This window comes from Aegilops tauschii, chromosome 5, assembly GCF_002575655.3.
Source record: "Aegilops tauschii subsp. strangulata cultivar AL8/78 chromosome 5, Aet v6.0, whole genome shotgun sequence".
NCBI classification, from domain to species: Eukaryota; Viridiplantae; Streptophyta; class Magnoliopsida; order Poales; family Poaceae; genus Aegilops; species Aegilops tauschii.
In genome coordinates, this window is record NC_053039.3 from 39,786,074 (window position 1) to 39,801,578 (window position 15,505).

The 15,505-nt window shown below is 46.1% G+C and overlaps 1 protein-coding gene and 1 long non-coding RNA gene across 5 annotated transcripts; one reads left to right on the top strand and one right to left on the bottom strand.

Moving 5' to 3' along the window:
* The first annotated feature begins 515 nt into the window (after positions 1-515).
* Positions 516-6,161, top strand: LOC109774384 (protein FAR1-RELATED SEQUENCE 9). Of its 2 annotated transcripts, none has more exons than XM_020333099.4 (5): positions 516-779; positions 1,543-1,677; positions 2,998-3,048; positions 3,133-3,195; positions 3,295-6,161. In XM_020333099.4, exons 2-5 carry the CDS (start codon positions 1,549-1,551, stop codon positions 5,506-5,508), a joined length of 2,457 nt encoding a protein of 818 aa, XP_020188688.1. In that variant the 5' UTR covers positions 516-779; positions 1,543-1,548; the 3' UTR covers positions 5,509-6,161. The 2 variants fall into 2 exon arrangements, with proteins under 2 accessions (XP_020188688.1, XP_073355804.1); XM_073499703.1 differs by having other exon boundaries at positions 523-779; positions 1,556-1,677.
* Positions 6,162-6,698: 537 nt separating this feature from the next.
* On the bottom strand, positions 6,699-10,961 carry LOC123493943 (uncharacterized). Of its 3 annotated transcripts, XR_012184001.1 has the most exons (4): positions 9,596-10,961; positions 9,411-9,503; positions 8,394-9,329; positions 6,699-8,363 (listed from the first exon to the last, which is right to left on the bottom strand). It is a non-coding gene; the product is annotated as an uncharacterized lncRNA (long non-coding RNA). The 3 variants fall into 3 exon arrangements; XR_012184002.1 differs by having other exon boundaries at positions 8,394-9,503; positions 9,626-10,961; XR_012184000.1 differs by having other exon boundaries at positions 8,394-9,503.
* Positions 10,962-15,505: the final 4,544 nt, after the last annotated feature.

Genomic DNA, 15,505 nt, shown 5'->3' on the forward strand with positions numbered 1-15,505 from the left:
TCGGTGCTTAGATCGGAATCAACCGCGATCTGAATCGCTACGAGTACGACTCCTTCATCCGCGTTCTTGCAACGCTTCCGCATTGCGATCTACAATGGTATGTAGATGCACTCCCCTTCCCCTCGTTGCTAGATTACTCCATAGATTGATCTTGATGATGCGTAGAAAATTTTGAATTTCTGGAACGTTCCCCAACAGAGGAAGGACGAGAACGGAAAGAACAAAAAGGAAGGGAAAGACAAAGTGTGAAGAAAATCGGCGCAATGCATGCGGGAGAGGTGATTAGGACCGTACTCAGACCCCTTTACAAAGATATGAGGACCTTGGTCCACACTTTTGTATCCCGAGGACTGATCTGCGCTGTTCCGACAAGTTCGGTGGCTACCAATGCATTTTACTCGCGACTTTTTTTCTAGCCGATACTCTAGGACAAATTATCAATCGTAGTCCAGCCCAGTAGAAATCCACCAAATCAGCTACAAAAACCCACCGAAGGCCCACTACTCGGCAGAGCGGCTACCTATCTGAAAAAAAAAGCTAGACTGAGAGAGGCGTCGCCTCGACCAGACATTGTGCCAAAAACACACCGTGCCGCCTCCCATCTGCATCCACGCCGCCGGCGCCGGCGCGGCGCTACCCTTCGCCTCTTCTTCCGCGTCGCCCCCCTCCCTCCGCCTCCGGTGGCTGCTCCCTCGGGCCGTCGTCTCCGGCCTCCGCGCGACCGCGCTGCCCCCTCCGGCCCCTCCGCCGCGGAGGAGCTGGTCGAGCCCGCCTCACAGGTAATTCTCCTTTTGTATGTGCTGGTTTGAACCCTTAAATTGACATGTGAATATGTGATTTTATATCCAGATTTTTGTCTGGTGACTTTCTGAATTTCATGAAAATGCCATTCTAACATTACTAGATTTGCGAAATAACTCGCTGGCTGAAGTTCAGCAAGAACGTATTAGATGTCATTTCAAGAACGGGGATTTCTATTCTACTCACTGAACGTGCCCTGTTTGTTGCTTATCCTGACTACGAAGTCAAACGATGCTCCGATGCAACGTTTCTCCCTTGTTTGTTGGATAAAGAAGGTGGACTCTTGTAGCAGCTATTCCTTGTTCTTTTGTTTCTGAAATCAGAGCCGCACGTTCATTTGCTGGGAGCTGTTTATGTGTTTTTAGCTCATGTATGGCATGACCAAGAAGGCAGAGATGAATTTCGACAGACAACACGCCAAAAGTTTGTAGCGGTGTGGAAATGAGAAAGTTGCATCTTCTTAATACATCGCACATGTATGGCAGAGGGCGGAGGAGGAGATGTATGGCGGGTAGGAAGGGGTAGGATGCACAGTTGTTGTGGAAAGGGGAGCTAGGGAGAAAGACATTTATGTTTGCCACGATGTAGTCCTAATTCCTAAAACGCACATGAAGCTTTTGGCATCTGTGTTTGTAAAAAGAACTAGTATTAGTGGGTCAACGACAGTAGAAATATCTATATTATTACATAACAACCCATGGGTGTTTTGCTAGTACAGTACAATTAATGGAATTATTACAGTTTATCATGACAGGAATGGTTACAGAATTGGACAAGCCAGGAGCAGAAATCGCAGACAACTCCACAAAAAAGAGAAGGACATGCAGGGTAGCTGACGATGAAGGTTCCCCTGTACCAGAGTTGCATAGGAAAAAGGTACCACTTGAACATATCTGTCTAGTGTTTCTGTGGGTCAGTTGGTTAACGACACTAGTGGCCAACCCATAAGCGCACAGCCTAGTTTATCTAATTAATCCAATGATAAATATCCTGGTTTATTTGAACCCAAAAAGTTTTTGTTTTGCAGAAATTTTAATGCGTTAAGTAGATATTTTAAGTAGTTGGTTTACCTATTCACAAGGTTTTTCTTCTGGTAGCAGCAACACACTCACATTTCACAGCGATGTGCATAGAGCATCTTTGTAATCTCACTGCTACCCTAGTTTCCAGTAGGCACCTAGTTAGTCTTCAGTGTGTGCGGGTATTAAACCTGGGAATAGTTTGGGTTGAAGCTTTAGTTTCAGGTTGGTTTTCCTATTGGATTGTGTTTGGTTGGTTTAAATGGGCTGAGAATGTAAAGCAATCTGGTGTGGTTTGGATTTATAAACTACTGGATCGGACTGGTTTGGTCTGGACACAAACAAATCGGTCTCAAACCGTTTCAATCTGTGGACAGTATCCAGTCTCTCGACCAAAGTGTACGCGACGGCCAGCTTCCATGGAGTTTGTTGGGCTCCACATGTATGAATACACATACATATGCAGCTTATTAATCCATTCCATTCATCAAGCTCGCTCTGTGGACCAAGAAGAACTACAATGGCACGCGTTTAAGCCTGGCAGCGATCCCGGCGGAGTACGTGTGGCCGGAGGAGTGCCAGCTGCGCCAAGGCCTGGGTGATGCCTACGACTAGGTGGTGCAAGATAGTCCTCCGGCTCTCCATAGATTCCCGGAGTCGACGTGGCCGGTTTCGACGCCTGCAATGTCCGATCCAGACTCCTTCGCTAGCGCCGCCTACGTGGCCGCCGTCCGCGCGACGCGGCCGACTGGAGCATCATGCACGTGGCCAGCCATGGCATCCTGGCGGGCCTCGTCGATGAGCTGCGCGATCCCGGCTCCGGCTGCGGACCACGCCCTTTGGCCGACGCACCCGCCCGAATACGTCCCCGTGACCAGTGACCAAAAGCTTTGGAGCGCACATCAGCGTGCTCGTGTCCTGTCTCCTCACCATCCTCTCCCTCGGACTTGGCATCAGCATGCTGATGTCCAGTATAGGGGGCCTTTGAGGAGCTCGGCTGCAGATGCTCTTCTAACTGGTCCCATCTCACAGATATGATGTCAGATATTTTCCTTTTTCTCCAATTAGTACGTGTATTTCTTGGGAGGCTGTAATTAGTATATATATAGAATATGGAGAAATTGGTAACGAAGGTTATCACAACTACACGGTGACTGTATTTCACACTGTTTTGCAGGCCAGTAAAAATGCTGTGGAAACAATGTCATCTGCAAGTGAATTGAGCAAGGTACTTTTAAGTCAACAGCTTTTACCATTTCTTAGAATGACTTCATGCCTGGTATTAATCAGAAACAAATAATATCTAATGCAGGAACCTGTTGGGAAACAATCAATGACAGAAGAAAGACCACAACCAACTGGTGATAGTTACGAGGTATGCAGATCAAATAGAACATAATTATGTCACTTACATATGGACATGCCAATATGATATTCTGCAGTACCTTAGCATAAAGTATTCATTGTCATGCAGGAACTATCTTCAGATAGTATTGAAAAGAATACAGATAGAATATTAGCAGATGAAGCAGATAAAGAAACCAACTCAGTCGACCATTCACTGCAGCAAGCCGAAGAACAGAACCAACTACACGATAATGTGGAAAACAATGAAATGGTAAACAGGAACCCCAGTGAAAGTGATTCAGACAGCAGCTCAGGGAGCGACTCAGACAGTGAACTAGGGAAATACTTTTATCCTAAATTTGAGGAATTGGAGGCTGCAAGAAAACCAGAACCTGGAATGAAGTTTCAAACCCTCGAAGATGCAAACGGATTCTATAGTACTTATGCTCTCCTGACTGGTTTTGTGGCAAAGCGAAATTCAAATTACAGGAGACAGAAGTATCACATAGAGTGCAACAGGAGTGGCAAACCAACACCAGCTCGGAACCCAAACAGGAAGAGGAAAATAAATTCCTTTGAGAGGACAAATTGCCAAGCGAAGGTGATAGTGAAGCTCACTAAGGGACAATGGGAGTTCGCAACTGTTCGGAATGAGCACAACCATCCGCTATCTCCAAACCCTTCCCTCGCAAGATTTTTCCTGAGCCAGAAACACATGTCAAGTGAGGAAAAGTCATTTCTAAAAGTTCTGCAGCAAAGTAAGATACCTCCCAATAAAATTCTGAGGATTTTTAGGAGAATGAGAAGTAGTTTTGGAAATATATCATTCAAGAAACAAGATCCAGTCAGTTCTGTGAGAAGCAGTTCTGAAAACATACCATCCAAGAAAAAAGATCCAATCAGTTTACAGTGTACAGAACAACGGAAAACAGAAAACTCAGATGTTGAAAGTGCGTTGAAGCACTTAAAAGAATTGGAGCTGCGGAACCCAAGTTTTTTCTACATCAAGCAAACAGATGAAGACAACATAGTCCGCAGTATTTTCTGGACTGATGCGAGGTCAAGGATGGATTATAATATTTTTGGAGATTTCATCTCGGTTGATACAACTTACACCACAAATAGGCATAATTTGCCTGTTGCTACCATTACTGGGATAAATAACCATGGGAGAACTCTCTTGTTAGGATGTGCCCTGCTACGCGATGGGAGAGCTGAAACCTTCAAATGGATGTTCCAAACACTTTTGCAAGTGCTGGGAGGAAAAATACCAGGATCAATCATTACAAACCAGGATGAACCCCTAGGAAGAGCAATTGCAGAGGTCCTGCCACAGGTAAGGCTCAGGTTTTGGAAATGTGATGTAATGGGTAAAGCACATGAAAGGATAGCAGCCTTCATGGCAGCAAGAGGCAACATAAAATTAGAGCTGGATAGCTTAGTTGACAACTCACTGACGGAAATGGAATTTGAAGAAGGATGGAGTTCACTTATTGAGAGATACGATGCAAGTAAAAATGAGTACCTACAATTCATGTGGCGGATAAGGAAAATCTGGGCGCCTGTTTATTTCAGACAAGATTTCTATCCATTTGCCGAATCACTTGGACGTGGTGAAGGTATGAACATCGTATTATTCCGAAACTATGTGCTTCCAAAGGACAGAATAGAGAAGTTCATCGAAAGATACGAGGAGATACAGAAGACGACACTAAAAACGGATGACGAAGATAGACGGCAAGCAGGAACTGTACCTTCATGCTTCTCATTGCAGCCAATAGAAAAGCATTCATCTACTATTTACACCAGGCAGATATTCCTGAAAGTGCAGAGAGAACTACTCCATTCTACGGCGTTCGACGTGCACGTGGTAAAGAAAGGGTCTGTGTACCGACTGGAGAGGGTCTTCAACTACGAGAACCCAGAGTTTGATAGAAATGCCTTTGAAGTGTTTGTTGATCCTGTCAGCAACACATTCATATGCCAATGCGCAAAGTTTGCCAGAGATAGATTACTGTGCTGCCACATATTCAGGCTTTTCACGCAGCTTGGAATCAACGAAATACCCGGGCAATACATCGTCCCCAGATGGACCGACAAATTCAAGGAAGAGAAGGCGAAGCAGTACACGGAGAAATGCCTAGAGAAGGCAGACAGCACAGCGAGATACGAAATGTTGATGAGCAAAATGGCCGACCTCAGCAAGAAGATATGCAGCGATGGCACGAAATGCAACGCATTCATGCTTGAGTTCGACAGTATTCAAGAGAAACTGCTAGCAACAGACGGAGAAAATCCTCGCGACAATGACAACTGTATGGAGATTATTACTACCAGCTAGCTTGTTCAGCCTAGGTAAGTAAGTTAGAGATTCAGGAGAACTGGACAGTCAATGTGTTGGTGGTAGAGTTTATGAGTTTATTTGCGCCAGCAGTTCATTGAGTTTATTTGTGCCAGCAGTTCACTGTGGCCTAATCATACTGACTTTCATCAGAGGATTTGCTGCCCTTGATCATACAACTTGGTCTCGTCTGAAAATGTCATGGCAACTGATTATCAAGAATCCTTTGCCTTCATGAATAGCTCTCCATGCATGTGAGGGTTTACTTCCCCAGTTCATGAATAGCTCTTCGTCCATGTCGAGGAGATCGGTGTTCCTGGACAGTATTCATATCCCATCTCCTCGTACTCTGGTCAATTAGTTTACAAAGCATCGGCAAAGTCAGCTGCTTTGTAGACTTCTGGCAACTGGACCTGTTTGAGTGTGGTCACATGCTATACAGTTTTTGTTGTTCATGTTGGTTGCTTTGCTCTGAAAAAGGCTTAAAACCTTGTGTCCAATTTTCAAGCATGGTCCTTAAGAATTAGATTGGGCAGACGTGCTTCTCGTCACCTATGTCTTTTAACTCGGAAGCTTATGTTGTTGCAAGACTTGTTGAGAAACGCAAGGTTTTGGCAATGGCCGGGGTGCTATGCGGCGATTTGCACGGCTTCTCTGAGGCGTTGTTGTTTAAGTCATGTGGGTGTGTGGTGGTCGCGTGCATAATGTTGTGATGTAGCCTGGATGGGTTCTGCACCTTTAAAAGCTAAAGTAGCAAAAACAAAGTTTTCCCTAAAAAAAAATGTGATACCATGCCTGTGTGCATTCTGTAAAAAAGTGTGCCGCAGATGTGCTTCTTCAAGGGGACATGTTCATCCTGAAACCAATGAAATAATACACACACACATGCATACAGGACGCGGAGTTTCGGTGCTCGGGCACAGCTGTACCCGAAATCCCGCTCGTTGGTTGTCGTTTGACAAGTCTGCAGCGATGCGTTAGTAATTCGGTATACGGCGGCGTGGCAGCGTATGGTACAGTGCCTGGGCGCGGGCCCGAATCGTAGGTGTGGGCGAACGTCCCGTGTGCTTATAATTCTGGTCCGTTGACCAGATAGTTTACCTGTAGGCTGAGCCGTGGAGCCGTGGAGCTTATAATTCCGGTGCGCCCCGCCGATCCAATCTACGGGCGCCGTCAGGTCCGCCAAACCCTAATCGCCAGAGCGGTAGGGTTTACGGAAAAAAGACTTCGTCTGGAGCATGGGTTTGGCTCAGGATCGCGTGTCTCGACGGCGTGTGTGACAGACGATTGTGGGACAACTGAACCCCGCAAACCCTTCCTCTCGGCGGTTCTCGAAACCAGCCACCGCCGCGGGGCAGCTATAATCCATCCCCATTGCCATCGAAGGCTGTTGCGGTAAGCGACGATGGAGGACGCTGGCCTGGACTTGCTGCTGGACGCGGTCGACAGGTAAGAGAACTGTGCCCAAATTCGAGAGAGATCTATCGTTTTTTTGGCGGCGAGGAGGATACTGGTCGACGCCTGAATATTTGGTGCTCCTCAGCGTCTTGGACATGTATTTGCAGATTTGCCTGGTGGACAAAAAGGTTGTGTAACCATTGCATTCCGTCTGCTCTGAATTTTTTCCTCGAGTTTGTCCTAGTACGGAGTGTAGTTCGCTGCCATGATATCTGTAACGAACTGTGACAGACTGACAGTAATTGTTTTTTGATGAACGGTTGGCAGATACCAGGCATGCTGAATGTTGTCTCCGGCAGGGGACTAGTCACTCGATTTTAGGCATGTCAACAAAGGTGCATGTATAGGTACACACAAGGAAATGTTATTCAGAGTTCGTAGATTCAAAAATCTAGAAACCCATGATAAGTGGAACTCTAGTTGACAAAATAAGCAGGAGGCATGATTTCCTATTTCACGGCAGACCATCAATAGTACATATGAAAAATGTATTTCCTGTTCAAACTGTGTTTGCTTTGGTTCAGGTGTCAAGTTTTTTGAATAAGTTGAAAGTTTGTTTCCATGGTTAGTGTGAGCATCCCCGTCATATCATTAGAAAACATATTTTGCATCTGATATCCTGAACTGCTTTTGGCGCATTTCCGGTTGTTGAGACTTATAATTATGTCTTGTTCGCCTTCCAGGCCCTGTCTCCTGTTGTGCACAACTGACCAAGCTTGCATTTTGATGTAAAATCAGGTTGCGTCTTGACAGTGCGCCACCAGACAGAACCCCGCGTGCATCAAGGATGAGTGCTCTAGAGACGTCGTTTCGCAAGTTTGCCGAGGAACCAACGAAAAGTGTGGTTCGTCCTGAATTAGGATTAAATTTTGATTCACTTGGTGAGGCGTATAACTTCTACAATTTGTACTCAAGGGAGATCGGTTTCGGGATAAGATATGGGAAAAGCATGTTGAACGCAGAGATGACGAAATCAATGCAGGAGATTGTTTGCGGCTGCTCGGTAAGATGTTCAAGCAGCTTTGTTGCAGTACTAGTGGTTGGGGCACACCCTGGTGCGCCGCCTGAGAGGGAATTGGGGCGGTACCAGGTGGGGTGCGCCCCTTTCCCTTTCTTATCTGTACTAATGTACACACACATTTTTATTTGCATTTTCAGATTTGTGTAACACAGTTGTATGAATTTAACTTAGTGCAACTAACTAATAGTTGTCGCACTCACAAAATTTTTTTTGGTATCTTGTACAAATTTAGCATGGAATCGTTAATACCTAAGCAAAATATGCAGGCATACAAAGGTACTTCCCATCAAACAAACCACTACAAAATATGCTGGCATACAAAGATATTTCCCCATCAAACAAAACACTACAATATGGCGCACTTCCAGCTCTCGGCCTCCTTTTCTGTCTCTCCAGCACCGCGCGCCTCCTTTTCTGTCTCTCCAGCACCGCGCGCCAAGAGGACAACGATGAAGATGCCACATATTTCTTCTCCTCGGCCCCACACTCCGAGGGAAGAGGACGAAGGCACATACTGCTCGACCTCGTCCGTGTCTCCGGCGCAGCGCGCCACGGTGCGAGGACGATGGCGGCGCCCAGATGGGAGGACTCCAATCACAAAATATGCTACTGAGCACGATTAAGGTTGTAGTTCATGTGCGTGCTGGAGAGACAAATGGCCATATGATACATACCTGATCCAGAAGGTGTATTTGCAGTAGGGTGCCCTGAAAGCAGGAACTGACGGTGTCACCGCCGCAGCAGCTAGAACATTCTTAGCAGCCTGTGACACAAACACAAACAAAAATCTAGCCAGACGGATAATATATTTGGTATTAAACAACGGTGACAGCAATCGCCACCCGTAAATTAAGTGGCTCAAAACAACCAACCCCACCCATGCATAAAGCGTCGTCGATCCGAAACGCAGTGCCTTAACTAATGAATACCATAAGGAAAGCATTTGGCATTATTACTCATGAAAACAAGAAAAATAATTTGCCATTATAATTCGTGAAAATATTTCTATACTATGAAAGAGCTAGCATTTTCATAAAACAAAACTGGTTCTGAAATTACTATGATGACATGTACATAAATAGGTGTAAAATTAGCAGTTTAATATATTCTAGCAAACAGCTAGCTCTCTTAAGTCAACAACAGGCAAAGATTACTACCATGACAATGTAACTATGTTGAGCTACTTCAATTACATTGGAGAATCCAGCACGTAAAGCTTCAAGAATCTGTAAAAAAAAACTAATAATGAAAACTTTGAGAGTTATGATATTTATATTAGCTGATAGGAATAAACACAATAACAATATGCAGGAGCACAAAACTAAGATGCAGTTGAGTATACCTGCAAAGATTAGAAATATCATCAACATAAGCCAAATAAGGGTTCAGAAGGGAAGTAAACAAATAAAGCCGTATGGGTTACCTTTTAGTCAGTCTCTGAATTAACAAACGACACCCTTTCACTCAAGACAAGATCAAGGATTAGCTACGTAGGTACTCAGCTAGTTCGCTGTGTCTGTTTATTAATTTACAGTCAAAGCCAATTGATCATTCCACTTACGAGATAGAACAAATAATTAGCTAAATAGCTATTGTACCAAAACCTACGTATGCACCAGCAGAAGCACCGAACTCTACCTCATCACCTCGAGTGTCTCGGCGCTCGACTTGAATGACCATGAAAACCATTGTATGGATCGTGCACCTATTTGAATGATCCATCTAGATTAGATACATCAGTGATCTAGTTATAAGGTGGTAGAAAGAATGATCTTCACTAGTAAAAAACAGGGCTTAGGTCACAGGGCATTTTTCACATTAGCCCCGGTTCAGTCACGAATCGGGACTAATGTAAGCATTGGTCCCGGTTCGTGCGGCTAGGGGCCTGCCGGGCCTCGTGGGGGCATTGGTCCCGGTTCGTCCGGACCCTTTGGTCCCGGTTGGTGGGACAAACCGGGACCAATGGGCCACGCTCCTGGCCCACCACCCTTTAGTCCCGGTTCATACCACAAACCGGGACTAAAGGGCTGGTCCTAGTTGCGGCCAGTGTTTAGTCCCACATCGCCAACCGAAGGGTGCTCACACCAGTTTATAAGCCCGTCCCTCTATGCCTTGTTGAGCTTCTCTTAAAGTGAAAATAGATGCCCTTATACAGGGAATTTCACCTAAATTCACAGTAAATTGAAATTTACTGTGAATTTAGGTTTAATTTTCTCTATAAACGCATCTATGTTCATTTTTTTATATTTATAAAATAAATAAACCTTAATAAAATAAATAAAACTAAATAAACCTTAATAAAATAAAATAAACTATAGTAACTACAATAAATAAACCTTAATAAATTAAGTAAAAATAGCAGCAGTAAAATAAATAAAAATAGCAGCAGTAAAATAAATAAAAATAAAATAATTAAAGTAAAATACATAAGTAATTAGAAATAAAATAAATAAGTTTTTTTGTTGTAAGTAGAAACAAAACAAAAAAAATAAAGCAAAAGAGAAAAAAAAACACGAGCCATCAACTCCATAACCGCCATATCTGGGATAGAGAAGGGCGATCCCTTGGAGTGGGATTCACATACAGTTGCCCGTAACATCTACCATTCGAGCCTAGCAGGTGGAACTCGGATCTGTCAACAGTGTCAAAGCGGCAAATAGCAGGCGGAGGAGAAGCCACCGATGTCATGTGTAGATCCCTTCTAGGTCTTGCGGATCGTGCTATTACAGCAATTTGGTTGGTTGATCCCAAAAAAAAAGGAATTTGGTTGGTTTTCTTGAAGCCCTAGCTTGTTGTGCCGTCCTATTCTCTCAATGCAATTTAGCAAATGCTACTACAGTACAGTAAAGGGCACAAAGAAAAAGCACGCAGTGAAGGAAAATACCTCCATATCAAAGCTGCTACTTATCTTGTTGGTTATCAGGATGTGGATATGTAGAATTTTCTCTAGCCACGGCAACAGACATGCATTCATCGAGGGGGTTCACTACAGAACAAAATAAATGCTGACGTTAGTTGTTGAGGGTACGTTTGACATCCTTGAGAGACTAGATAATGAAAAGATGAAACGTCAAACCTGGATGAACAAAGACGCTACCAAGTGGATGAATCTGATGGCCTGTCCTCCCTTGAAGATCATGCGTCCTCCCTTGAAGGCGCCACCAGGGCCATGGACGCCTCATACACCGCCGCCGACGTGTTGTAGTGATGAGGTATCGTGCAGGATCTGACACAGGATCACCTTCAGGCAAGATGAATAGGTCTTCAGGGGCACGACGGCCGGCCACAGCAGGCCCCTGCCATGGACGGCGCCGCCCGAGCCACAGCCGCTCGCCAGCTCGCCTCTGGAGCAGTCCAAGCTTATCCGCGAGCTCGTCCACTAGTGCCCGTCGCCGCCACGACGTCCTGCAGGCTAGAGAACGGCGGTTCGCCGTTCTTATCCACGGCCGCCGTTGGAACCGACTCCGGCCGCCTATATAAGGAGCCCCCGAGTCCGTCCAGTCCCTCAGGCGACCTCAAGTCACCCCACCTAGCACCCCCATAGCAGGCAATCGACCAGGGAGGGTCTTCTTCCCCATCTCCGGCCAGTACAGCCGCCGCCGCCCTCCGGTCCATTCAGTCGCAACCAGAGCCCCCTCGTCCGTATAGCACCACCATCCTCCTCCCCTCGACCGTGCGGAGCCGCCCAAACCCTCAGCTGCGTCAGGGAACCACCGTAGGCCAAAGCCCCAAACCTCCCGAAGCTGCCGTCCGCCGCGGAGCTCGCCGCCGGCGACTCCCTCCATCCCCGCCACCTCCTCGACCACCGGGAGGACCGCCCCGGCCTGGCGGATCCATCCCCGCCCTCAGGACCCCGCGAGGAGCCGCCGTTCGCCGGCGTTGATCGCCGGAGCCCCGCCTCTGTTCGGCCAGAGGAGGAAGGAGGCAGGGGTGACTGGTCAAACCTGACCAGTGGGCCCAAGGGACCCACTGTCAGTGACCCACGAGCCGGTCCACGCAGGTTAAGTGGAGGATCTGACACAGGATCACCTTCAGGCAAGATGAATAGGTCTTCAGGGGCACGACGGCAGCGGCGGCGCCATGGCCGGGACTGGTGACGACGCGGCGGCGAGCGAGCGGGAGGGTGGCGGCGGCTGCGTGCGAGTGGGAGGCCGGAGGATCACCACTCTTGTGCTCGACATATCACTACAAGAAACCTGTTAATCCATGACGGATTTCTAATGACATTTTTGGAAACTCTCATCGATGACCTGGTAAAACCCCACAAGCCCGGTGAAAGCCCGCTAAAGCCCGTCTAACCGTTCCCGTATAAAAACTTAACCCTAAATTCCCTCCTCGGCCCCTGCATCGTGTCCCACAGCACGTCGCCACCCCTCGTCCCTCCCACAGCTCATAAACCTTAATAAAATAAAATAAAATAAACTATAGTAACTACAATAAATAAACCTTAATAAATTAAGTAAAAATAGCAGCAGTAAAATAAATAAAAATAGCAGCAGTAAAATAAATAAAAATAAAACTACTGAAGTAAAATACATAAGTAATTAGAAATAAAATAAATAAGTTTTTTGTTGTAAGTAGAAACAAAACAAAACAAATAAAGCAAAAGAGAAAAAAAAACAGAGGAAAAAAATTATGCCACCTACTGGGCCACCACGGCCTGAATACGACTAGAAACCCATCCATGGGCCAGGATTCAGGCCCGCAGAAGGCCCAGTAGGCCCACATGCAAATAGTGACAGAATAGGCCCGTAAGCCTGCATTTGAGAGGAGCTCGAAGTGGTCAGCGCAGCTGCGCTTATAAACCACTGTCGAAGCCTCTCGGCTAGCGAGGTGGGACTAAACATCCCACCGCACCGCGCTAGTTCCAGCACAAGGCCTTTGGTCCCGGTTGGTGCCACCAACCGGGACTAAAGGGGGCATTGGTCCCGGTTCGTGGCACCAACCGGGACCAAAGGCCTTTAGTCCCGGTTGGTGCCACCAACCGGGACCAATGAGTTCCCTATATATACCCCATCGCCACAGCAGAGCACTCCAGAGTGCTCTGTTTTTTCTGGCCGGTGAGGGGAGGGCATTTGGGTGCTCTAGCTCACCTCCTATGCACATGAGGTGTTCGATGAAATGTCTGAGCCACACTAGTTAATCTTTGTCCTCTCGAAACTCGACCTCCGAGCTCCATTTTCCCCGAGATTTGTCTAGGTTTAGCGGTCCGTCACGTCCCGTCCCCGTCTTCACCGCCGTCGATCACCCGCGCCGATCTCGTCGCCAGCACCACCGTGGTGAGCCTCTTGTTCTTATCTTCTTTCTGAAAGGAAAAAATTCTTACTTTAGATAGTTACTTGTCTAATTTTGTTACTTTTATTATTCCTTCTTATTACATAGTGCGATGGTTTTGGTATCTGCCCCCGCCGGCCCTCGTCCTGTCTATGATTCGGATGTGGTATATATTATCTTTTTATAACTATTTGGTTCATTTATTGTTTATGACAAATATACCGACCAACGTGACATAGATTTTATTTATCTAGGAGGTGGTTGAACCGGAAATTCTAACCGACCCTATTGTCGAGAGGTTAAATTTAGTTGAAGAAGAAAACAATTACTTGAAGGAAAAAATAAAAAAAATTGAGGAGGAGAAGATGATATTGGAGTTGCATGTTGCGGATGTCGTCGATGATCACAAGATCAAGATGGATGCAATGCGCTTGAAGATTAGAAAGATTAGAAAATATGCCATTCATACCGAGGCTTGGTATCATTATGCTGTTGGACCAATTGTTACCTTGGTTGCGATTATGATCGCATTTGTTTTCGCATTGAAATGTTTTACATAGTTTCAATGTATGGTTTAATTAATTAGATGCTCTGGAGAGCTATATATATGTTGTTAGATGAGAACTATGTATGTACTTTGGTTCTAATGTGATGATGAACTTCTATTAATTTGGTCACTTAATTATCTATTCATGATGTTCTGTAATGGTTTTTGACACACTTAATTATATATAATGCACGCAGATGAACCGGCAATGGATGTACGGTGACAGACACACCTCCGAGTACATTAAGGGCTTGCATGATTTTCTCGAAGTGGCTGAGGCAAACAAGCAGAATGGTTTTATGTGTTGTCCATGCCCTATATGTGGGAATACGAAGTCTTACTCTGACCGGAAAATCCTTCACACCCACCTGCTTTACAAGGGTTTCATGCCACACTATAATGTTTGGACGAGGCACGGAGAAATAGGGGTTATGATGGAAGACGGCGAAGAAGAAGAGGACGATGACAACTATGTGCCCCCTGAATACGGTGATGCTGCAACGGGGGAAGCTGCTGAAGATCAAGAGGAACCAGACGATGTGCCCAATGATGCTGCAAGGGGGGAAGCTGCTGAAGATCAAGAGGAACCAGTGCCCGATGATGATGATCTCCGCCGGGTCATAGTCGATGCAAGGACGCAATGCGAAAGTCAAAAGGAGAAGCTGAAGTTCGATCGCATGTTAGAGGATCACAAAAAAGGGTTGTACCCCAATTGCGAAGATGGCAACACAAAGCTCGGTACCGTACTGGAATTGCTGCAGTGGAAGGCAGAGAATGCTGTGCCTGACAAAGGATTTGAGAAGCTATTGAAAATATTGAAGAAGAAGCTTCCAAAGGATAACGAATTGCCCGACAGTACATACGCAGCAAAGAAGGTCGTATGCCCTCTAGGATTGGAGGTGCAGAAGATACATGCATGCCCTAATGACTGCATCCTCTACCGCGGTGCGTACAAGGATCTGAACGCATGCCCGTATGCGGTGCATTGCGGTATAAGATCAGACGAGATGACCCTGGTGATGTTGACGGCGAGCCCCCCAGGAAGAGGGTTCCTGCGAAGGTGATGTGGTATGCTCCTATAATACCACGATTGAAACGTCTGTTCAGAAACGAAGAGCATGTCAAGTTGATGCGATGGCACAGTGAGGACCGTAAGAAAGACGGGAAGTTGAGAGCACCCGCTGACGGGTCGCAGTGGAGAAAAATCGAGAGAAAGTACTGGGCTGAGTTTGCAGCTGACCCAAGGAACGTATGGTTTGGTTTAAGCGCGGATGGCATTAATCCTTTCGGGGAGCAGAGCAGCAATCACAGCACCTGGCCCGTGACTCTATGTATGTATAACCTTCCTCCTTGGATGTGCATGAAGCGGAAGTTCATTATGATGCCAGTTCTCATCCAAGGCCCTAAGCAACCCGGCAACGACATTGATGTGTACCTAAGGCCATTAGTTGAAGAATTTTTACAGCTGTGGAATGGAAACGGTGTACGTACGTGGGATGAGCACAAACAGGAGGAATTTAACCTGCACGCGTTGCTGTTTGTAACCATCAACGATTGGCCCGCTCTTAGTAACCTTTCAGGACAGACAAACAAGGGATACCACGCATGCACGCACTGTTTAGATGACATTGAAAGTATATACCTGGACAAAAGCAGGAAGAATGTGTACCTGGGCCATCGTCGATTTCTTCCGACCA

Coding starts and splice junctions, on each gene's coding strand:
- LOC109774384 (XM_020333099.4), top strand. CDS start 1,549: ATGACAGGAATGGTTACAGAATTGGACAAGCCAGGAGCAGAAATCGCA. Junction 1,678..2,997: donor CAGAGTTGCATAGGAAAAAG/GTACCACTTGAA, acceptor ACTGTTTTGCAG/GCCAGTAAAAATGCTGTGGA. Junction 3,196..3,294: donor CAACTGGTGATAGTTACGAG/GTATGCAGATCA, acceptor ATTGTCATGCAG/GAACTATCTTCAGATAGTAT.